General features: G+C 42.7%; 1 protein-coding gene across 4 annotated transcripts in view; it reads right to left on the reverse strand.

The window, feature by feature from the left end:
• HIBCH (3-hydroxyisobutyryl-CoA hydrolase) overlaps positions 1-25898 on the reverse strand; it is a 54166-nt gene that overhangs the window by 21131 nt on the left and 7137 nt on the right. For 3 of the 4 annotated variants that reach the window (XM_053360336.1, XM_053360344.1, XM_053360327.1), the window contains exons 5-8: positions 24636-24716; positions 22091-22143; positions 1410-1488; positions 360-505 (exon numbers count right to left, since the gene is read on the reverse strand). In XM_053360336.1, the coding sequence (XP_053216311.1) occupies positions 360-505; positions 1410-1488; positions 22091-22143; positions 24636-24716 (359 nt within the window). The remainder of the gene's footprint in view (positions 1-359; positions 506-1409; positions 1489-22090; positions 22144-24635; positions 24717-25898) is intronic. The other variant, XM_053360351.1, reaches the window with a different exon arrangement.

Here is a 25898-nt window from a genome sequence, read left to right on the forward strand (position 1 = left end):
ACCAGGAAACTGCAATTAACAGCTTCAGAACGAGCCAGGATATTTTTAAAATGGAAGAACTCTATACAAGGCCACATAACTCTGAAGTCTCAGTGTAGCTTAAGAGTAGGCTGTGCTAAAGTCTACTGAAATAAATAGGCTTTAGTGTGCCTAATTCAGTGTTGTAATGTGTCCTGGAAATTTGTTTTGAGAGCCAGGATACCTCTAGAAGCATTAGCAGGGGAAAGGAGGACTTGTTCTCCTTCTCAGGAAGCAAAAAGATGCCTGAGAAGAACCCCCCCCCAATCCAGCAGACCCAAGCTAGGCCCGTGTTCACCTGGGATTACAGCATGGCCAGGTACCTGCTCAGGTAGATTTACCTTCTCTGCTTCTATGAAGTGAGTAGCAATTCCCGCTTTGTGAACATCTTTTCCTTTCAACCTGAATCCAGTCATGGCAAGAAAATATCCCAGCTTCCCTGAAAGCCTTGGCAAGAAGTAGCCTCCACCTACGTCAGGAAAAAGACCTGCAATTGAAGAAAGCTAAATTAAAATTAAAATTATGAAGGTGGGAAACTATTCCTCTCATTAAAACATACTGCTGCTCTTTTGTCTTTTCCAAACCTTTCCCAGGCCTTGTAGCTGGTCCCTTTCATCTGAAATTAAGATCTCTGCCTCCTTTTTTTCACCCACTACCAAAAAAACACATTAATGCTCAGTCATTCTGCTACTGCCTGATTTCCATGGCCACTATGCTTCATAGACCTGTGTTTTAATTGGCAAAACTACTTTTTACGAATGATGCTGACCCTGGACTTTATGTTTTCTTCTTGTATATATTCCTCACACTGCCCTTTCTTCTTGCAAATGTCTTGGTTCAGACCCTGAATTACCCCTCCATGAATGATCAAAAATTGCCTCTCCTTTCCACCAGGAGCCTCCACTGAATCAAAGTCCTTTTCATTCATTAAAAAAAACAACAACAGTGTTCCATTAATGGAAATATAGAGATCAGACCATTATTATTATTAATTTCAGATAATGATGATGATGATGATATGCAAGGACATCTATTGACAGCTGCCTCAGAAATACAGAAAGCATGAGGTGTTATACATAATTTGTTTATTTGGTGTCTCTGTTTCTTGTATGTAAGGTCTTTGGAAATCCTGCAGCGGGGTGGGGGGGTAGTGATATTACAATAAACACATTATATTCCACTTTTCTTCCTCCGTTGACCTTAGAACAGCATACATGGAGGCAGGTCAGTCTGAAAGAGTGTAACCAAGGTCTCCAGCAAACTTCATGCAAAGGCAGGGATTTGAACCCATTCCCCGCTAAAGTCAACAATCTTAACTTGCTACACCCCACTGCTTCTTTATCAAAAGTCTTAAGGTAGCACAATGGAAAACGTTAACATGCAGTCTTTACCAATGGCTGTCTCTGGCATTGCAAAAACCGTCTTCTCTGTAGCGACTCTGAAGTGCCCATGAACAGACACACCGACACCCTACCAAAAAGAAAAAGAAAAACGGAAAGGCAGACGTTATACTAAAAATCTGCAACATACCGGTATGCACACGCATTTACAAACACAAATCAACTGCTTATCAAAATTTATTAATACATATCCCTCCTTTTCTTCAAAATGGCATACTTGGCTCTCCCCAACCCCTGTATTTTTAGCTATTGTTTAAAATCCTTATATACCCCATTTTACAGCCCCAAGAGGTGTTCACTGAAGCTTAAAATAATAATCTAAACTTAACATTATACCCCAAACTAGTACAAGGAAAATATCACACAGTATTGACACAGAATCAGAATTAGCCAGGTAGCATCTTCTGCCCCCATCCTTGTTATTTCTAGTTAACAACTTCCTCCAAAATTCCCTGAGGCAAAGGAGCGGCTAGAATTTGGCTCAGCGCATGATGGAAACAATTCCCCTTTGCTTCCAGCCAACAGCATTCACTGAGCTGTTATCTTCAGCAATCCTGTGAGTTGGTTAGGCCAGGCTGAAAGTTAGCTATGTCGCCAAGTGGAGAGATCGGAACCCATGTGGAATTAAGATGCAACAACCAAGTTGTGATCAAAGAATACCCCCCCCCCAAATAATTTAATTTCAATTACAAGAACTACCGCCAACGGAACAATTCCAAGCATTTTACGTTTTTTTTGTTTGCTCTTCTCCTTTTCCTTGGTAACGTAACTTCACTTGATGGCACCACACTCCTGTCAAGCAACCTGGGACCATATTAAGCTTGTCCACTTAATACGCCTTTCTCTCTGCTAGTGGAAGTTCAAACCGTTTTTCTTCCTGGCATAGAAAGAGGCTACCTCTAATATGGAGCTACCTTCAAATACACATTTAAAAGCTATTCTTCTCCAAGAACGGGCAGGGCTTCCTGAGAAGCTGGGAGATGTTCCCAGCAGCGGCCTCAACTCCGCCACCACTCAGTTCCTGTGTAACTCCTGGCTGAGCCAGGACTCCACGGAAAACCCTGACCTCACCCCCACACACTCAACAGAGCAACACAGTGAGCTACGAGACTGTTAACTGGCAGCGATGGGAGCCCACATGCGCTATTCCCTCTCCTCGGTGAGCCTTCTGAACAACGCACAGGCCCGCCTAACCCTATGCCCTCCCCTTTGCATTTGAGCCAAATGCCTGCCCCCGCCCAAAACAAATATGGCTGCCAGCAGCTGAGTCAACATCAACTCTCTTTCTTCACCTCTGAGAGAGTGCATGATAGCTCCGTTTTATGAGGGTTGCAAGCTTTAAATTGTTTCATTGTATGCTTTTAAAAATCAACTAAGAAGGTGCTCCTCCTTAGATCAGATATCAAGGAGATACAGTCGTACCTTGGAAGTCAAACAGAATCCGTTCTGGAAGTCCGTTTGACTTCTAAAACGTTCGGAAGCCAAAGTGCGGCTTCTGATTGGCTGCAGGAAGCTCCTGCAGCCAATCCGAAGCCGTGGAAGCCCCGTCGGACATTTGGCTTCCAAAAATAGTTTGCAAACCAGAACAGTCACTTCCGGGTTTGCGGCGTTCGGGAGCCAAAACATTCGAGAACTAAGCTGTTTGAAAACCAAGGTACGACTGTACAATCTTTAGAAGCCATCTGAAGACAGCCCTGCATAGTGAAGTTTTTAATGTGTGATGTTTTATTATGTTTCTGTACATGCTGGAAGCCACCCAGTGTGGCTGGGGCATCTCAGTCACATGGGCGGGGCACAAATAATAAAATATAATCAGCAGCAGCATCTTCATCAGCTAGCAGAAAACATATATATGCTTTTTAACTACAAGTGCTTATAAAAGAACAGCCAACGGTATGCAACATCTTAAGATCTCACTTCTTTCACGCATGCAAGAGAAATGCTTCTGCTAACATGGTGCCTGTTACTAAAAGGTAAGGTAAAGGTTCTCTGGATGGTTAAGTCCAGTCAAAGGCAACTATGGGGTGCAGCGTTCATCTCGCTTTTCAGGCAGAGGGAGCCGGCGTTTGTCCACAGACAGCTTTCCGGGTCATGTGGCCAGCAGGACTAAACCACTTCTGGCACAACGGAACACCGTGACAGAAACCAGAGCGCATGGAAATGCCGTTTACCTTCCTGCCACAGTGGTACCTATTTATCTACTTGCGCTGCTATGCTTTTGAACTGCTAGGTTGGCAGAAGCTGGGACAGAGCCTGTTACTACTGCCCATGAGAGCATCATTTAAAAAGGAGAGTTGTGCTTTGGAAATACTGGGTTTCAAATCAATCTACATAAAACAGTAATAATTAAACCAATCAACGCTGCTTGAAGCTTTTATCTAGGGAAGCCAACACATAGGCTGCACCAGCCTTTTCTATCTATTTCCTGACATCTGTCAGCAAGTTTAAGTGGCTCTCGAGGAACAGCCTCAAGAGCGAAGCATCTGCAGAGACATTCGCTTCCCCTGGTACCAGCACACACCACCTCCACTGGGCTGCCAGAGCCCATGGTGATTATGACCTTCAAAATACAATAAAAGGCTAATTAATTCACTTACGCTGTTCTCTTGCAGTGCATCTCTGTGGGAAAACCAGATTATTTGAAGATAAGGGTTCCCTTACTTCAAGGCTGCTACATAAATGAACCCCTTTAGCAGGCAATCAAGTCTCCAGATGCGCATCATGTGAACAGCAGAAGGATGGTGAGGTTTACTGTGGCTAAATAGAAGGCAATTCTGGTAAGGATAAGCAGTCTTAAATACAGTGCTACCTCAGGTTACATACGCTTCAGGTTATACACGCTTCAGGTTACATACTCCGCTAACCCAGAAATAGTGCTTCAGGTTAAGAACTTTGCTTCAGGTTAGAACAGAAATCGTGCTCCGGCGGCGCAGAAGCAGCAGGAGGCCCCATTAGCTAAAGTGGTGCTTCAGGTTAAGAACAGTTTCAGATTAAGTACAGACCTCCGGAACGAATTAAGTGCTTAACCCGAGGTACCACTGTACATACATATTTCTATCTATATATAGCCAGGAACAAGAAATGAACCACAAATGCATGATCAAACCAACTATTTGATGAAAGCTAAATATATGGCTAATTTAAAGAAAAAAGAGTGTGCTCTGCTGTGAGATTAAGAGCAATTAAGCATTCATAAGTGGAGTCCGACTTAATGTAAAAACACATGAAGAAGTACCTCTGTCTTGACAACAAAGGTCTGAACAAGGTTCGATTGTGATTTTTCTACTTGCCAGCATCACCGTATCACATATTGAAAGAGGAACCAGCTCCTGCATCAGACCCAGATGCAAACTCTGTCGCCATAGTATTCTGGCAATACCATTTCAGGAGGACCTGATAATGTTATCCACAGAATCAAGAGTTTCAATATGATATATGCTAAGATCTGCCAAAAACAGGGCCCCTGCCTCCAGGATCCAGAGCCCAAGGCGGGCCAGCATCGTTACTGGCCACCTTCCTCCTCTCCAATGAGCTTGGGATCTGCTGCTTCTGCTACTGCTGCATATTGGGAGTGCAGGAAGGGGACTGGAAGCAGTCGCTGGGCTGCCTAGTAATCTGCAACTGAAGCCACCGAACACAATGAAGAGGCAACCTTCTGAGGCCACCTGGCCTCCTCCCCCTGCTCCTCTCTTCCCACCGCTGGGCCAGTTCTTCATCCCATTTGGCTGCAGCAGCAGCATGAGGTGGAAAGGGGCAGGTCTTAGGAACACGCCTACTCAAGGAGGGAGAATTCCATTTAATGCTCTTTGCATCTGAAAACCATGGATGATTGCAAAAGCCCTTTATATGCAGCAGGAGGGCTGCACACCCCATTTCAACCTCCAGTGTTGCACAGGGAACAAGGCTGCTGCTGCCATTGTCATCACAAAAAGCAAGAGAGAAACCCACATTTCAAAATGCAGCCTTCTTTCTGGCATCCCTCAGCAGAAGCTTCAGAACCCCACAAGGGATTTTGACAGGTTGGTGGAAAAACACACCTATCAATTATGTGATATCATAAAGATTACATGTGATGGATGAGTGACTTGCCTTGCCCACCAGTCTGTGGTGGCCTGTGGGGTAGGAGCTAACAGTTCCCCACTCCTGGGTTAGTGGTGGTGGAGCAATGAGAGCAGGGGCACACCCCCTAGAATTACAAGATAGGTTCAATGACTGATGTATTGTTTTGTCTGCAAGTCAGTTCAAGCACCTGCCAGACTCAGCATTCGGGCAAAAAGACGTTTGTACTTTGTGCTGGATTCCTACTTGTGAAAGATGCCAACAAATATCTCTCTTATTGACATCTGGTGGGAAGCAGACTGCAACACAAACTGAGAAAAATCTCAAATCGTTCCATTTAGGCTGCGCTGGGAACTGTCATTTGCTAGGACTTTTGTAAATGTCAGGGGTAGCATGCAGGACACAATGAATCAGGCGAAAATGGGAATGTGCCAAGAAGCGACGGGTTTATGGGTTTAGACTAATGCAGTGTAACGGAACAGGGAGGGAGCTGTGGGTATTGCTCCATGCTCTAATCCCCCAAAAAGTCAATGACTTGCTACACAACTGCTTTTCCAATCTGATGCATAACAGAGCAACACATGCCTTATAAGCTGAGTGTCAAAAGTTCAATTCCCCTAGTGAATGGCCTGGGATCACCTGACGCTGCGCAGTATTGATGAAACTAAATATATGAGGACTTCTCATTAGCCCCCTGGATGCGAGGGAGCCTCTTATCAGAAATAGTTGTGATTAAGAAATGTTTGAAAAATTATCTCGGGTACCCGTAAACTGTATTGGGCTAGATTATCTAACACGGCATAATGCAGCATCATAGGTTCAAAAGGGGAGGAGCGGTAACAGCGAGTGGCAGAAACCGCAATGACATAGATTCATAGAATTGTAGAGTTGGAAGGGACCCTGAGGATCATCTAGTCCAACCCCCTGCAATGAAGGAATATGCAGTTGTTCCAAACGGGGATCAAACCTGCGACCTTGGCGTTATCAGCATCACGCTCTAAGCAGCTGAGCTGCCCAGACTTCAAGGATTGGCAAATGGATCTACCAGGGATGTTCCTAGGGGACCAGATTTATCGGACCATACCAGCCCCCTACCTTGCAGAAATCCACTATGTGGAATACCGCAGACTTCTTACAGCGGCTAGATTAAATGTCCTTGACTCTGCGATATTGTGGGGAAGGTACAGGGGAGTACCATACGCCCAGAGAACCTGTCATTGTGCCATGGGTGTGGTTGAGTCCACCGAACACATTCTCTTGACTTGCCCTTCTTATGCAGAGCTTAGACAAAATTTTATAGACCCACTCCTATGTCAATTTAGCTTCCTACCCGGAGAAAACCAGGTTTTACACTTGCTGAATAATGTCACTAGAGCTATACCTTCCTTGGTGGCCAAATTTCTTTTTTTAGCTTTTAAGCGTCGCAAGACTATAATTGACTGTATTGATATGGGGCTATCTGTTTAGCCCATTTTAGTGTTGGCTAAGTTCTAAAATCTTCCTGGATGTTTTAACTGTGTATTGACAAATGTACTTTTTTCTGACTGACAGTCGAATAAAAGGTTGATGATGATGATCTACGTGGGCCACAGAACATGATTTATTTTTAGCTTGGCTGTCCCACGTGCTCGGGCAGCCAGAACAGCAACCCTGTGAGGTAGGTTGGGCTGGATTGAGTAGCCCAAAGTAATTCTTGCCCAGCTTCATGGCTGGAGTGGGGAATGTGAACCCTGATCTCCCCTGTCCTGCCTAGCCAGTCAGTCTAAGCCAGGGGTCAGCAAACTTTTTCAGCAGGGGGCCGGTCCACTGTCCCTCAGACATTGTGGGGGGCCAGACTCTATTTGGGAGAAAAAATAAAAAATGAACGAATTCCTATGCCCCACAAATAACCCAGAGATGCATTTTAAATAAAAGCACACATTCTACTCATGTAAAAACACCAGGCAGGCCCCACAAATAATCCAGAGATGCATTTTAAATAAAGGACACATTCTACTCATGTAAAAACACCAGGCAGGCCCCACAAATAATCCAGAGATGCATTTTAAATAAAGGACACATTCTACTCATGTAAAAACACACTCAGGCTGGATTTAGAAGGTGATTGGGCCCGATCCGGCCCCTAGTTTGTCTACTCATGGTCTAAGTGCTGCAGCAGGTGAGCTCTCAAAATTCTTCAAGAACAAGAGATGCACACACGTCTCCACAGTACCTTGCCGAAACGCAAGTGCACAAAAATTTGCATGCTTAGGATCTCAAAGAATACCAGGCCTTCTTTATGCTCTAAAGTTCTTATGTTGATCTGACATTGCCTACATATAAGATTAAAGTAGGCATCTTCTATTGAATTATGAGTGGGTTCTATCAAATTATGAGTGGCAATTTACCTTATAAAACTTTGTTTTCAATATGTATTTTATTTCATTCCATATCATTTTTTAAAAAACTATTCCAACTCCCAAGAAGAACAGAATTAAAGTATTCAACACATTACAGTAATGTAAAACCCTGTTCAAGCGATTCCAATTTTTGCCAGTGCCTTAAACCTTCCATAGAAGTCTACTTCCACATCTACAGAATTCTTTGCTTGAGGAACAATGTAGGTTTGATTGACCACACAAATACAAGCATTCCGTGAATCAACTGGCTAACACCATTTTTATCCATTACCAGGAATTACTACGAATAGCCAGAGATTAGCTAGGAAACTAACTGCACCATTTGTCTGCAGGATAATATTCAGGGACTTAACGGTCGAGCCAATATGCCAGATGGGAAATATACTGCAGCATCAGCAAAGATACAATCCTTTTCAGTCTTGATTCAAGGCTGCTTTCAACATTTTCAGTCGTGAGCGCAAAATCGTATGCAGGTCAATCCTGTACAAATTCTATCATGGAGATTAGAATCTCCAGCACATCCGGGGTATTTTAGGGTTCTCTAAACAAAGACTCAGGAACACAGAGCAGGAAGTTTATATATCTGTATGCACAGAACATCTGTCAGAACAGGGAAGGAAGAAGAGAGATCAACAAGCAGCTACTTGAATCTAGTTTTTGGATGGCAGCAACTTCTAGGCAGGTGTAGGAAGAACTGAGCGTTTGTCGCATCTGTGAGTTTGAGCTGCTCTAAATATTGCCCTCGTGACAAGTCATTCAGCTCCTTTTTGATAAAGTCTGCTTTAGCAACCTATGCGATAAATGGAAAAGGGCTTAAAATCAACACAGTGTGACATTTGCCCACAAGGATTTTATGAAATGCAGGATGCGATTCTGCTAACAATTAAATTTGTTATTTCCGTTAGATAAAACTTGCCCCTCTTGTTCGCCTGTCCCATCATCCATTTGTCCAAAGCAATTCAGTATTCAAGCACCTACATGTCAGCCTACTTATCTTTTAAACCTGCATTCTTATTCCATTAACTGATGATAGCTCCCACATGCTATGTGCTTCTAAAATTACACAGTCACATTCCATTATTCTGGCACTAAACAGTCTGATGCAGTTAAAGGTTATATTTAGCATGGAACTAGGTGTTCAAAATGATACACCAGTAATTAGCAAAAGCTCCGTAAGAATATGCAATTCTCACAGGCATGGCCCCCGATTCTTATGGATGAATTAACTGCACTGCAGCAAGAATGCCTCAAAAGGCCAGTAGGTAAAGCATGAGGCTCTTAATCTTAGCGTTATGGGTGTTGTAAACAATATCTGCCCTTTTCCCCTTGTGGGGTATCCAAGAGCCCGTACAGAGTTCTTACATGGGTTCCCTATTGGTAGGAGAAAATAACTGAGGCCAACTAGAGAATATTGAGAAACAAAGCAGCTAGTAAGCCTGATTTTTATTAAAGCTGTTGTAACAGGGTGCTCCCCTCATACGCAGGAAGGAGGAAGACACAGAACAAAGGTGTGCCTGCCCTTATATAGACATTTTAAATTGCCCGCCCTGGAGTCCAAGACCACCCCCAGAAACATCATACATATATCATAGAAGGAGTGTAGCCCAAGACCACCCCCCCGATACATCATACCTACATCATAGAAAAGGCTGTCTACAACAGAAATCTGAGTGTGTTCTTTATCTCCTGTCTGGCAGGTTACCTATTAATGGCCACTTGATTGGATTACCTGGGAAGCCTGGCCACTCTTTTGTAATGACAAATACCATATTTTTCGCTCCATAAGACGCACCAGACCATAAGACGCACCTAGTTTCTGGAGGAGGAAAACAAGAGAAAAAAATATTTTGAATCCCAGAAGCCAGAACAGCAAGAGGGATCGCTGCTTTCGCTGTGCAGCGATCCATCCCTCTTGCTGTTCTGGCTTCTGGGGTAGCTGCGCAGCCTGCATTCGCTCCATAAGATGCAAACACATTTCCCCTTACTTTTTAGGAGAGAAAAATGCGTCTTATAGAGCAAAAAATACGGTACTTAGTTCCTGAGCCAGGTCACAGGCTCACCCTATTCATACACAGACATACCCTTAAGACAGGATTTGTGAATGAAAAGACAATGGGGAGGCTTTCTTTTCCATTTCATGGGTTGACTTTACTGAATATGTGCAATCTGTTGAACATGGCTTCCATCCACCAGCTTCTCATGGAGCATTGTGGAACGATACATTTGTTTAAATTTAATTTGTGGCAAACACTTCAGGCTCTGCAGAAGATATATCTACATCTAATGCTGACTCTGCATTTCGGGTAGGAGGGGGATATCACCACTATTGATCCATTTGGTTCTGTTCACAGCCGGAAAATCAATAAAAAAGAATACACAGCTCAAAAGCTGATGCAGGGAGACACATTCCCCTATATGGTGAAGAAATGATCAGGGCCTATAGAACCATATGCAGAGTTCCACACGACAACATCAGGCTTGCGTTTCTTCAGCAACAGCTTTCTCTCTCACACACAAAAAGTCAAATCTTTCAAAGGCAGTTGGCAATAAGGCACTCTTCACAAAAGTAAAAAACTGAGCTGACCAAAAGGACACACATGTACCAACCAGTTGGATCCTCCAGACCACTGAAGTATAATTTGGAGAGTTATAAACACACCTTTGCTTGCATAATAAAAAGCAGAAATAATACTTAGTTGAAGTAGGCTTCAATGGCCGATTCTACGTTTGACACCCCCCCCTCCAAAAAAACTCAAAAAACTCTAGGTAATTAATTAAATTGTGCAGCACACGTTTCCTAAAGTGTATCCCAAACATACTGTAGATGCTCTTTATGAACCTTTTCACTGCAAAAAAGACTGGTAAGAAAACCGGACGTGATTTACAAACATGTATTTTGGCAAACACAGTTGTTGGGATCCAACTTCTGATCAGCTAAATCTGGGGCACTTGTATATTTAAAAGTTTCCAGAGACGCAACACTAGCTGGGATGCGCAGAGCTACTGTAGGAGCACCTAAGAGTTTGGACAAGATGAGTGGTTCCTTAAAACTTTTTTGTTCTTTGAACAGGACACACACACACACACACACACACACCCTAGCTATTCAATATTTTCTCAGTACTATTTGAGACACACACTGTATCATAAACTTTTTGCAAGCATCTGTTCAATTTCAGAAGCGACTTGGCTTCTGGTATTCATAGAGAATACGGCTTAAGTACCAAAGGTACAGAGTCCCTCCGCCTTGGGCACACAGCACTTTAGATCTCAGCACTTTAGAACTCAGCGGCACAATATTTTTTAATGGATACGGAGGAAATTATTCCAGTGATTTATTTGGATATTTGGACAAGCACATTAAAAAAATAGCAAGTTAATAAGACCATCAAGATTAGCACTTTGTTTCTGAACTAATTTGATATGTCAACGCTCCCTCACCTCTATTCTGTAGGCAAAATTATTTGGGATTATGCATACAAATTGTTAAATTACACCTCCATTTAAAGTGTTACGTAAAATCTCACGATGGCAATCTTTTGTTCCTCTTTTGTACTGGAAAAGACAAAAGCCTGGCAAAACTACAATGATTCATACCCCCCCACACCTCTCTGGTTGGTATCCTCATCATGGAAGTGCTTCTGTGCATACAAGAATACATGGGTAAAGGACCAATATTTCTTCCAGAAACTGCCCCATGTGTCTTACAGGGTGCTACTTATCCAACCTTGAAAGGGAGGAGATGCCACTCGAAGCAAGGCAATGTAAAGTCCCTGTGCATGAACAGAAAGCTACCTACTGCATTGTGGATCTTCTCCATCTTTAAAGGTGACAAAGTAAACAGCAGTAGCTCAGGGGAAGCATCTTAAAAGCTGTTTACATACAGTTAGATCCAGACTGAATCATGCTGAGAGTAGATCCACTGAAATCAATGGAACAAGTCCCACTGATTGTAGTGAGTCCACTTTCGGCATGAATAATTCTAGATCAAATCCATACTATTTACATTTCCAACCATTACCCACCCCTAAAGCCATGCAATTATTGATTTTTAGTATGCGTGTATCATGTCAGTGTCAATGAATAATAAATGTTGACATATAATTAAGATTTTGAGACCAGCAGGAAATCCTGGCACTTTTTTATAAAACCTCAAAGCTTAACCTTAATTCTGTCATTTATAATGACTTGGTGGGTAAATGTCAAAAACAAGCTTCAATTTTGACATTCACCAATTTAAAAAACACCAAGCAAAGGAAAAACTGAGCTAGCAAAAGACTGAGCGCTGATGACCAGTAAATGAGGGAAATTATGGAGGACTGTGCTTCTTTATTCAAGGTACATGACTAGACTTACCAAGAAATTCTGACATTTTTCTGAAGCCTCCCAAAAGCTTAAGAATTATTGGTAAACATAAAGGTTCAGTAAGTTTCACATTTTGATAACCTGTCTGCCAACCGTTTCTCAGAAACAGAAATTTATGGACCATACCTCTGAACACTGTTTTATTCAGAATTGTTTCAAAATCACATTATAAACCCTTAGAAATGATAGAATGGGAGCAAATGAGACCTCAGTGTCCAGGAATGTGTCTTCCTAGCAATATATTATCAATAACTTGTGAAACACTTATTGTTTACAGGAGCAGAAATCGGCAGCATGACAGGTTATTACTCTGCAAACTTCGCCAACCCATGCTAAATATTTTATCATTCATAAAGGACTTCATATGATCCCAGAATGAGGTCATTCCTGCGCAAAACGAGACTTGAGAACTTGCATCCTGGCTAGTAGCTGTCTTGATAAACTGGGCATTCATACATCATCTTATTTGGAACAGAAGGTGGAAAAAAATCATTTGCCGCTGCCCTAAATCAGGCGCAGAGAATTTGTTCTGAAATGCATGGCAAAGCTCAATATTGGAAAATAGCAACAGGAAGGATCTAGAAGAAGGGGGTGATGGAAGATTACTTCTTATACCTATAACCCACACCCCTTAAAGTACTCCTCCATGGGCCTCCTCATACCTTCAGCTTTGCTGAGGAAGGCTCACTGAAAACTGATCCTAAGCAAACTACAATCTAGTAAGCGAATGAAAATACTCCTGCCAAAAAACAAAACAAAACTGCAGGTGATTAAAATTCTGCTCATTGCCTCTGTGAAGTAGGAAACCACAATCAATACCAGAAACTCAAGAACAGATATTGTAGAAACCCAGCAGCAGCTCAGTAGCATTTTTCCAAGTAGGAAGTCATCTATAGAGCAATATGCAAGGGGAGAGTATACCAGAAAGGGACAGTTCATCAAATAAATCCTAAACATCAGTACTGGAGTCTTGAAGAAGATAGTAAAATCCTCCAAGGCACATCAACAGTCTGAGGCAGAGTGTTTTTTAATGCAGGCAGTTCGAATCCCCGCGACGGGGTGAGCTCCCATTGCTCGGTCCCTGCTCCTGCCAACCTAGCAGTTCAAAAGCACGTCAAAGTGCAAGTAGATAAATAGGTACCGCTCCGGTGGGAAGGTAAACGGTGTTTCCGTGCGCTGCTCTGGTTCGCCAGAAGTGGCTTACTCATGCTGGCCACATGACCCGGAAGCTGTAGGCCGGCTCCCTCGGCCAATAAAGCGAGATGAGCGCCGCAACCCCAGAGTCATCTGCGACTGGACCTAATGGTCAGGGGTCCCTTTACCTTAAATACATTGGCCATTTATGTAATTGTGCCTTTCTTATTGGGGCAGGGGGAGAAATGCCAACCATTCTATCTCATCGTAAGTCATCCATGTTCCCTTACTGGCAGATGATGCTGGGCATCAAACTGGTGCATCTTACGCGTATAACATGTTCAGACAGTCCCTATATCTGCATTTTCCCAATAACCAATTTATGACAGTTTGGAGATTCTACCTTTTTGGAACTAGCTCCTTGTTTTGCAAACAGCCTCCCATGTTAGAATGTCCCCCGCGCCCTTTTAAAAATACTCCACCACTTGGTAACTAAATACTTTCCAGTAATAAATCTTTTAGGAGTGACGTTTCATTATATACTTGACAAAGACAGTGAAATATTTTTTAAAAAGATTTTGCAACATTCAAAGTCTCCCAGCAGTACATTTGCCAGAAGTCAAAGAACCACAGTCGGGTTTTGTTTTGTTGTTGCTTCTCTGAAATCTTCCCGTGTTCTATTATCTACAACTAATAATACGCAGCAGGTGTTACGCGAAGGTTTGTAGGCCAACAGATTTGCCTTCTGCAGTCAGAGAGCAGTAATTTATTTTTAATTTCAAAGAACTGCCTCCATGTTCCCTAGCAAAACTATTGACTCCCACATTAGAGTGCTTTGCACAGTCATGTGGAGAGGTCTTTCTGTTTTTGACTCATTCGCTGTTGGCCTGACGATAGAATGTATGCTATGTTTATACTAAGCCATAAACCTGTGGAGATAACTCACATTGTTCCACAGATAGAGTAGTTCCTGATCCCTTCAGTTCAGCTTAAAAACTTTTCCACTTTACATCACACCTAGCTGGGATGACAAACAGAACTTTGACCTGTTAAACACAGTGAAAGACTTTCCCCTTCCAAAAGGGGCGTAGACAACCTCAGCTTCAAATTTGCTTTCTTGCCAACTTCTGAGCGATTGGGGCAATTGCAACTTGCGTGAACTTAATGTAGGACTTCAAAGAAGCATGAAACTGGACCTCTGCAATCAGTAAACGTTCAGCGTTTTCAAAGGGTCTGTGCCACTTTTCTAGTGAAATGCAAATGTAAATATTCTTATAAACTAATCTTCGTTACTTAAACTGCAGCAGCCTGCCAAAGGAAGTATTCTCCAAACCTGCTTTAAAATACAGCTTTAATTTGGAGTCTGTCTTTCAAACCATCAAAATCAAGAAAGAAGTCTGCATCTCTAGAATTATGTGACACTTTTTTCCAGACACTTTTTTCTCATGGCTAAAGGGAGCACTGGGGAAACCCAGGCTGCAATGCCCCACCCCCCCGGTTTTCTATTAAACAAGCCACTGCAGGACTGGATTAGAGACAGAATGGTTTTCCAAAGAGAAAAGCTTAAACAAATCAGTTCAGCCTGTAGAAAATGAACTTGTGCTCCAGACATGTCTGCATTAGGGACTTTCAACCCTCAAATTGCCTCGTTAGCAGCGCCAAAACACCATTACGCCTAGTGGTACTGAGACAGGTCGCCATAATCTGTGCCAGTCCTTTTAAAGTTCAAGTGTATTGTGTGAACTCATTTCCCCCTTCTCCTTATGAACTGAACAACTTGTTCTGAAGCCATTACACAAACAAAATGGTATTCAAATGAGAAACTGCATGCTACTGAAAGAACTGTGTTTTCGAAGGGCGTAAAAGAGAAGCTCTACACCCCCATCTATTGGATGCTTAGCTTAGAACTTATTGAAGAGCAAACCATACATAATACCTGCTGGAGGACTGATAAACAATGAATTATGCATTCACCCTTTTCTATGCATTTTAAGTACCACCAATGATGGTATGATATCTCTACAATATTCAAGCTTGATGTGCAAAAGTGAACTGCAGTTCCCACAGCCATTCAATGGAAGCCTTCTTTAACCTGGCTTCCTCCAACTGTTTTGAACTACAAGTCCAGTCATCCCTAGCCAGCACAGAATGATGGCAGCTATGGTGCAAAATCACAGAGTTGGAAGGAACCCTGGGGATCATCTAGTCCTCCCCCTTGCAATGCAGGAATATGCAGCTGTCCCATACAGGAATTGCACCTGCAACCTTGGCGTCATCCGCACCACACTCAAACCAACTGAGCTCTCCTCCCATAAATGTCTGAAGGGCATCAGGTTGAGAAGGCTGAGCAGACAATACTGACCCATGACTGGACTTGGCATAGGAAGCATTCTATGATCCTATGATCTTACTTTGGAGTAGGGCTGAAACTGAGCTGCCTAATTCAGTTTTGGCTTCATTCGCCCTCAGCTGTATGTCTGCTCCAGCCAGTTTGGTGCTTTTTCTTTTTAAGCATAATAAAGTCCCCCCCTTAAACTGTACATATTTTATTTGCACTTTTTACATAAAATATGCACTTCTCAATGCTTTTCAATGCACTTTCTTGTATTTGTTTTTTGCACATCAAAAGAACGTCGCAGAATCCTGAGAAATGTGTGATCCATCAAGGAGTTGCGTTCTGTTCTGCACAAATTCTTGGGAGCATCAGATCAAGTCAGCTCCCTGTAAAAAGCAAACTAAGCAAGATCCTCCTATGCACATCTTCCTAGTAGCATACTGGGTTCTGGCTCATGCTGTGGAACCAGAGTGTCAAATGCTACTGAGGATATCCAGAGTTCCACAACGTGCATATAACTGAGGATGTGCAGAAAATTCCAAGAAGTTAAAATGTCTGCTCCATACTGACCCTAATTTCTTACCATTGCCAAATGCATCAGTAAAAGATCAACTGCACACAGGCTGAGTGTTTTACCAAGTCTAGAAAGACCCAGTTGAAATGGTATAATTTGTGTTAGTAGCTGTTTACTGAAATGTGCAGGCAACAACTGAATCATTAGCATTGCAGTTCCTACCTGCTGACAGATAATGCCAGCAGGAACATTCAGCTAAGTGCTCATCAAAAGATGCTAAACTGCATTTACCTGTATGTCATGATCACAACAACTGCACAATTACATTCATAGAACTAGAAAAGTGTGAAATGAATTCACTTAGCACAACAAAGGAGAACTTGGCTAATTGTACATTACTCAGCTCTGAATGCATTAATACCTATATTCACTGTTACATTTAAGTGTGCAAAACCCTCTCTGAAGAACAACCACAAACATCCTTTCATTCCTACTTTCAACATCCTTCTTTCCCCACCACAATTTGAAGGTGGAGGAAACAGGACTGAGGGAACAGCATTCTGCCCAAGACCACTGTTGGACAGAGGCAGAGAAAAGGGATACATGGCTGAAGCCTGATCATCAATACCCAATCCAAGTTCAATCATATTGGCTGTCAACGACCTACAAAGCTGCAAAAATAAACCTACAAAATCTAGCTTTTTGGTTCACTTTGCTTATGATTCAATGGTATCCAGCTGCTCTCACTCTCCCCTACTTAAGTTAGGGGTGGGAAACCTGCTGCCCTGCAGATGTTGTCTGATTACAACTACCATCATCCCAGAACACTAGTCATTGTTGACTAGGGTTGATGGGAGTTGGAGTCTAAGAACATGTGAAAGCCCAAAAGGTTCCCCAGCCGATTTAGATACATAACCTGTAAAGCTGTCTCCCCCGAACTGTGAACCAGGGTATGCTAATTGCAGTAAGGGAGAACTGTTCACATGTCAATAATTAAAGCAGGCATGGGCAAACTCGGCCTTCCAGATGTTTTTGGCCTACAACTCCCATCATCCTTAGCTAACAGAACCAGTGGTCAGGGATAATGGAGTTGTAGTCCCAAAATATATGGAGGGGTGAGTTTGCCTATGCCTGAATTAAAGGCTCCCGTGAGCTCAGAGAACCCACCCATGGAGACAGCTCTCTGCTGCATCTTCACGTGGTTCTCTGCCCTTCGTCCTTTTCAATCAGCCTCCTCAGACAAAGGCAGTTTAATTGAGTCTCCGCACTGGGATAAACTGGAGTATTCAAATCCAACAGAAACAGACAGAAGAATCACATTACATCTCCCAATGAGTTTGTTCTGATATTGGCCTCTCTGCAGCCAGAGGCACGCACAGAAGCACACAAAAGTGGGTGATTCTGACTCACATGCTAGAGTAAAGACTCTGGAGGCAGACCAGTGCACAGACGAAGGTATAGCTAAGTCTGTAGAGCATGAGACTCTGAATGTCAGGGTCGCAAGTTTGAGCCCCGTGTTGGGCAAAGGATTCCTAGAGGGTTGGACTAGATGACCCTCATGATCCCTTCCAACTCTACAATTCTGTAAGAATAGAGGGTTGTTGCACAATCTGGCGAGCACAAGCATCCCAAATGCCAAATGGAATGATCCAACCTCATCTCCCCAACCAAACCCATTTTGGGGGTGCAAGGAGAAAGCCCTGCTGTACAAGTGGGAGCCTTTGTTCACAGCTTGGGATTCATTAGGTGGATCCCTCCCAGAAACCCTCCAATTTTAATTCAGAAGTTGAGGTTGCTATTTTTGTGGAGCCAGGAAAAATAGAGACATTCACATGGTGGAAGTAATGAGGCCTAGAGGAGAAGGGCAATTTGGGTCTATGGTCACATTAATATCATGCATTTAAAGCATGTGACCTTACCCCCCCAACCCCAACCCCCCAAGAATCCTGGGAACTGTAGTTTACGCGTTACAGGGCTAGACTTCCCAGCACCCTTACTTTCCCAGAATTCTCTGGAGGAAGTAACGAGCTTCAAATATATGGTGTAGATATGACCAAAGGATGGTATCTAGTTAAACAGTTCCACTACTGCTAGGATGTTTAGCTGTGTAGTGGAACTTTCCGAGCCTCTCCTCTCACTGTGTTACCCTAAATATAGTCCAGGGGTTCCCCTAACCCTATGCATAGAACATCCTTGCACTAGTGCACCTGTTTAGCTGAATACCACCTATGTTAGCAGGCTTAACTGGTCATCCCCCTTTCACACCATGCCACCCCCTGATGAACCATTTTTTAGATGTGGTTGTAAAAAGTATCTTCCACAAACTCCAGAAACATCTTTTATGAAGGCCTTTTGAAATGCAGCAAAATGGGTGCACATAATGTGATAGGAATTTTGAGGTCTAGATATATGGTAATGTTCATAACTGCACGTGCATAGATCAAGCACAGGAAGACTGACCTGAAGCCATTTTTGATTCCTAAACCGAGCAAATGTTTCTCTGCATGGTCAAAGTGGAAAAGCCTCCCCATTGTCTTTTCCTTCACAAATCCTGTCTTAAGGGTATGTTGATGTGTTTGAATAGGCTGTGAGCCTGTGACATGGCCCAGGAACTAAGTATCTATCACTATTGATCACTACAAAAGAATGGCCAGGCTCCTCAGGCAATCCAATCAAGTAACCAGCCAGACAGGAAACAAACAAGGATAAGAGAAAAACAATATTGAAATTTCTGTTTTAAGACCACCTTTTCTGTGATGTATCTGAGGGGTGGTCTTAGGTTACACCCCTTCTGTGATGTACGTATAATGTTTCTGGGGGTGGTCTTGATCTACAGGAAGGGAATTTCAAAAGTCTTTATAAGCCCTTGCACGGCATTTTTGTGGGTCCTCCTCCTTTCCTGCGATTGAGGGGAGCACCCTGTTGCAACAGATCAATAAAGATCAAGCTTACTAGCTGCTTTGCTTCTTAATATTCTCTGGTTGGCCTCCGTTATTTTCTCCTACCAATAGGGAACCTATGTAAGGACTCTATATGGGCTCTTGGAAACCCCATAAGGGAAAAGGGCATATTTTTATTTACAACAATGTCAAGCAGCCTCTGAAACGACTTCGTACTTTTTACAAATGAATGATATGCTCCTTTTATTATTCTCAAGAAGAGCCAAGTCCAATTACTGGTTCGTAGGACAATCCACTCTTTCCACCAATAGAAGAAACCACATGTAGTAACCACACACCTGTTCTACTTTTGCTCAAAAATCAATGCTCTGAAATGTTCCTTAAATGACCCTCTTTAATATAGTTTTTACTGCATAGCATGAAAAGTACTAAGCTTGTTCTTAACAGATTTATGTTGCTTTTTAGATCGATTTAGAAGGGGGGGGATATAATATAACCCTCTGCAAAATTAAGAATACACGCCTTCTAGAAAGGATTTTTAAAGTATCAAACACTTCACGCGTTTGCTCTGGATCTCAGAAGGATGCAGTTAACCACTTATTATATTCAGCAGTGATAGCAGAACATTCTCACTGTTGAAAAGCAGACACTGGAATATTTGAAGAAAAAAATATTCTCAGAAATCCCCAAACTGTACAAAGTATACAAAAGGATAAAGACGCCCAAGCTACACTCACTTCCCTGCACTTTGCTTACAAAATGCTAGCATAAACCAAGTCACTAATGACTTTATGGCACACCAGCTTTAAAAAAAACACCCTAAAAACCAACTTCATAAATATTTGCAGGAGGTCACATTAGGCCACCAGATATTCAAATCGCCATTAATTCCATGTACGTGAATTCTGATGAAACCAAGGCCTCTAAGCACCCTGATGCCTGACAAGTGGAAGCAGTCTGTTTTCCATCCTTTCGTACCTCACAATATTTTATCTTGACAGATGTTTGCCTTTTTCTGCCTCACTTCCATTCTGGCATATGTCATCCAAAGACAGATGGTTTAAACAAGGAAACATCTGCAGGACTGATTCAATAACTGAGGAAAAGAACGATTAAATCATCTAATATTCCATGATGCACTTTAGATATGCGAGACCCTTAAGCATTGGGAGTTATAAATGTGACATGTTTGTTTTTAAATTCAGATATACTGGGCTGTATTCAGTGGTGCACTTTGGCAAATGGAAGGACTCCTTTTATTTGCATAACAGCGTCTTTGATCCGGCAGACGTCTTCACTAACTGAAGGGGAGAGGACGACATTTTGCCAATTTCCATCCTTCCGTCTGCACTACTGTTCTGTCCCCACAACCCCCTGAAGATGAGGAGGGCAGATGGGAACTACAGGGAGAAAGACCAAATCATCAAAAACCATATCCCCACTTCCTCCAATAGCAGAAATATCCACAGAATCAAAAGCAAGAATGGATTAAAAAAATTCACAATTGGATCAAACCCAGTAGATTGCGCATTTGCAATGAGTACTTTATAACTTTTGGGTGTTGTCTGGCATTCGCAGATAACCAAAATATTTAACATACAGAATTTTGTAATGGATACGCTATATGTGATATTTCAGGATCCTAACTATACATATCTTCACAATGAGAATCACATCAAATATTCTGAATTATTTTTAAAGCATAAACAAACACACTCTGTCTGTGTTTGATAAGCAGCTTTGGCTTTAATTCAGCAGTTACTGTCAACAACTACATTTCAAGGTCCCATCCAATTATGAGTCAAGGAACACCAACACAGAAGGAAAAACATCAACGTCACACAAACTATGAGGTGGATTCTGAAGAAAATATAAGGCATAACTTCCACAAGTGTGCTGAATTATTCTGCATTGCTCAACAGTATACAAAACTTACTATTTCTTGGGCACACAAACATCCTTGAAACCAAGGGTGAGTTCACACATTACTTAACACTTGATGGCTAGAAGCTACATGTGAACCAATTCCACTTCAACTCCCATCAGTCCTAGCCAAATACCGTATATACTCAAGTATAAGCTGACTTTTTCAGCACATTTTTTATGCTGAAAAAGCCCCTCTCGGCTTATACTCGAGTGAGGTGGGCGGCGGCGGATGGACGAGCGCCCCAAAAGCAGCCCTTTCGGGCTACTTGTTCTTCCTCCACCGATGCCACCACCACCAGGTTTGTGGTGTGGTGACCTGACTTATACTCGAGTCAATAAGTTTTCCCAGTTTTTTTGTGCTAAAATTAGGTGACTCGGCTTATATTCGGGTCGGTTTATACTTGAGTATATACAGTATCTTCATCTTCCCTTACCCTCAAGCCCACACGCCCATCCCCAAGTCTGCATGGAGAGCCTTCTCAGTCATGCACAGCGCCCCCCCCCCAACAAGGAGCTTGCTCCCCCCCCCCAATTGCTGGACTCCTGCCATTAACATTTGCTGCTATTTTGCTTTGAGTTTTTACTGTGTGTGACACAACTCAAGCACTAAGAATTATACTTCACCCCTTCTGTCCCCCCTTTTTCTGGTCCTGCCACTGTTCTCAGCAAAAGAGTGCTTTTCTTTCAGCTCACAGGGAGCGGGATGTTGTAAACGTTGTAAGACTGAAAACTGCCCTCAGAAAATAAGGTGCTCCAGAACATTTCACAAATGCTAAAAATGTGGAATCGTAGAATTGTAGAGTTGGAAGGGATGCCAATTGTCTCCAGTCCAAACCCCTGCAATGCAGGAATCTTTTGCCCAACGTGGGGCTCAAACCCACAACCCCGAGATTAAGAGTCTTGTGCTCTACCTACTGAGCTATCCCTGGTCAATGTTATTCTCACACATCTGTCTTCGAAATCCCTGTAGTCATTTCACTGGCGACTTTAAAGCAGAATGAAAGCACAAGCCAATTGCCTCAGAAAATATTTCTACTTACACCTCCCATTGTAATCCCATCAATAAGCGCCACGTATGGCTTCTGGCAGGTGCCTGTCAGGACGGAAACAACACATTTCGTGAGCAGAGAGAAACTTTGTGCTGGCCACCAGGCAATGGCTTTTTCCACCTGCCTTGCCCCAGCTGGAGTCTTCATAAGAGAGCTGTTTCCAGGTGAAGAACTGTGAGGGCAGAGAGACTCTGTGTTGGCCATCAGGCAATAGTCTTTCCACCTGCCTTGGCCCACCCTCCTAGGAGCTGTTCCCAGACCATGGCTTTAAGAATAGCAGAAACAGCTGTGAAGAGAGTTCAGGGATTTATTTATTTTTTAAAAAATTATGTTGTGTGTCCTTGTTCTCAATTTGATCTTTTCATGTGTTTTTGTATGTTTTCTGATATTTTATGCATTGTGACGCTGTTATTTTTACTGATTATAGTTTAGTAATTATTTATTGTAACAGTTAAGTATAAACTGTTTCATTATCATTTTCTGATATTTAATTTTACTGCCTACTATTATATTCTAATGGATTATTGAATATTGCTTCATTTGATGTAAGTTTCTTATTTTAAAATTATGTTTTTATTATGGCTTTTTTGGTATTGGATCAGATTGTTATTAGGTGTGTGATCTTTGCTGTCTATTTTGTTGTTTTTTCAGCTTGTAAACCTATATTGGTAGTAATACAAATTGGTAATACAAATTAAGAGTGAAATGAAAAGACATATATGTGTTTAAAACAGCACAAAGCACACTTCTGCAAGGAAAGACCTTGTGAAGCCTGATAATATAAGTTGAATATTCAAATTGTTGACCAAATTATAATTATTCCACTCTGAATTCCAAGATTAGCCATGTTAGCCCATTGCAGCAAAGAGCCAAGAGTTTTACAGCATCTTAAACATCAGCAGACAAAAGCATATGCTGTAATAAACCTGTTAACCTTTAAAGTAGGCACAGGGACCCTTTTTCAGTCTGAGCACTGCATTCCCTTCAAAGCACCCTTTCCAGGTGCAACAAGTCATTGGTGGGTATGGCTAGGCAAGTGGATGGAGCAACAAATGCTAATTTTACCCTAGCACACTATGATTATTTCTACACAGGCCCCTCTCTATCATCCATCTAAGTAGCAAGAGACATTATCAAAGCTGGGAGACACACAGCACTCGGGCAAAAACATTCAGGGTGGGAAGCAGAACCAGTGAAGGGGGTGGGCCTGGGGAGACTTCAGAGGGCCACACAGAGAGATGTGGAGGGCCGCATTTAGCCTGAGAGTCCCCATCCATGCTTGAAAGTGCTGTGGTGCCTCCTCTCTTTCTGAATACAGTGGTACCTCGGGTTACATATGCTTCAGGTTACATACGCTTCAGGTTACAGACTCCGCTAACCCAGAAATAGTGCTTCAGGTTAAGAACTTTGCTTCAGGATAAGAACAGAAATCATGCTCCAGCAGCGCGGCGGCAGCAGGAGGCCCCATTAGCTAAAGTGGTGATTCAGGTTAAGTACGGACCTCCAGAATGAATTAAGTACTTAACCCAAGGTACCACTGTATAAGATTTGGATATTTAAAATGTTCTTATGCCACCATTCCGTTAAAAAACACCCCCACAGGGCAGCTCACAACAGTGATAAAATAAGGAATGAACAAGAGAACAGTAAAACTGAAGCAACCCCACCCCAAACCTAGCAATATCAGGGATGGGATGTGGGTGGACGGGACGGGGGAAATCAACTGATTAAGAAGAGCTTAGTGGTGAGCCTGGGTAATAAAAAGTTATTTGCCCGGCACAAAGAGTATCTGAAACTAGATGCCAGGCAGGTCTACCTATACAAAGCATTCCACAGAATATAGCAGCATAATAGATCAGGTGTGGGGAAGCTCAGGGCCAAGGGTCCAAGGAGAGCCCAGGCTTCTTGCATCTCTCACCAGGCCACACTTCCTCACCCGCTGTGCTTCACTCCCAGAGTGCTATTGTTCTCAAACAACAACACCTCTTGTTTCTCAGGATAAAGGCTAGTGGGGAGCGTGTGAGCATGTGCAGAAACTACCTTACTGCACAAGAGGAAAATCTAAGTGTGTTGCTCCACCTACTTTTGCTCCTAGCCTCACCTATCCTGGCACATGGCCCTTGGAAGGTTGTAAATAAAGGAATGCAGCCCTCAGACTGAAAAAGGTTCCTTCCAGTGTATGAAAGAAACACTGTAGAGAATTGGTGTAAACTGTGGAAACTGGCAATACTATTCTTACAACAATTTTTGAAACGAATGGTGACGTGTTACCAACCACATAGGTACTAGTGTGAAAATGTGGGGTAGGGAAGGGGTTTAAGAAGGGTTACGTCTACCTCAGTTGGTTAGTGTGTGGTGTTGATAATGCCAAGGTTGCAGGTTCGATCTCCATATGGGGAGCTGCATATTCCTGCATAGCAGGGGGTTGGACAAGAGAATCCTCAGTCTCCCTTCCAACTCTATGATTCTACGCCTACTCAAATTAAGCCCGTACTTTTAAATTACTAAAATACTTTTAAATTACTGGTATACACACCGATAGCATTGTTCAAGGCGTACTCTTCTCTGAAGAAATACTGTGGCATCCCTTCTCCCGCTCTTCCTGCTTCAACGATAGCTAGCAAAGAAAACAAGTGTCAAATTTAGCTACAAAACACTTAACTGTCTGGAATACCAAGAAATGTGACTGCAGCAAACGTTCATGATCACAATATATGCAATCCAAGTTGGTGGACATCCAAATTCTGTAATTTAACTAGGTGCGATGTAAAGAAGCACTTTCTTTTGTCTGTCCTGAATTTCCCAACATTCAGCTTCATCGGATGGCACCAGATTCTAGAATTAGGACAGGGGAATAAAACAACAACCCTCTGTTCACTTTCTCCACACCACAGATAATCTTATACACCTCTGTCATGTCTCCCTCTGCTCTCTTTTGTTAACTAAAAACCCACAAATGCCTTTTCCCTACAAAAAAACCTTTCCCTACAAGGGAGTCTCCACCCCTTGATCATCTTGGTTTCCCTTTCCTGAAACTATTCCAGCGCTACAATATCCCTTTTGAGGCGAGGCAACCAGAACTGTACAGAGTATTCCAAGCGCAGTCGCCCCACAAGTCTGTATAACAGCATTACTACATGGGCAGTTTCATTTTCAGTACCTTTTCTAATGATCACCAATATGGAATTTATCTTTTCCCAGCCACTGTAAACTGAGACAGCTTCACTGACCTATCAACTACATGGCCAGTTGTTCCTGGTTAGTCACTGCCAGTTCAGACTCCGAAAGCACATACCGTATTTTTCACTCTATAAGACGCACTTTTCCCCTCCTAAAAAGCAAGGGGAAATGTCTGTGCGTCTTATGGAGCAAATGCAGGCTCCATGGCTTCGGGCGGCTATCCCTGAAGCCAGGAGAGCGCACTAATCCCTCTTGCTCTCCTGGCTTCGCTGGAGAGGAGCTGCGCAGCTTTCCCTCTCTGCGCAGCGTTCCTTCAGTGAAGTGGGAGACGAAATGGAAGGAGCTCCACTTCTCCTGCCGCTTCGCTGAAGGGGCACTGCGCAGAGAGGGAGAGAATTTTTTTTCTTCTTCTCCTCTAATAAAACTAGGTGCGTCTTATGGTCGGGTGCATCTTATAGAGCGAAAAATACAGTGCATGAAATTAGAATTCATTGCCACAATGTGCCTTACTTTACACTTGCTGACAATTAAATGCATTTTACTGCCCATTAACCTAGTTTAGAAAGATCCTTTTGGAGCTTCTCCCAATTTAAGTACCTTGAACATTTTGGTATCAGTA

Source organism: Podarcis raffonei, chromosome 1 (genome assembly GCF_027172205.1).
Source record: "Podarcis raffonei isolate rPodRaf1 chromosome 1, rPodRaf1.pri, whole genome shotgun sequence".
NCBI lineage: Eukaryota > Metazoa > Chordata > Lepidosauria > Squamata > Lacertidae > Podarcis > Podarcis raffonei.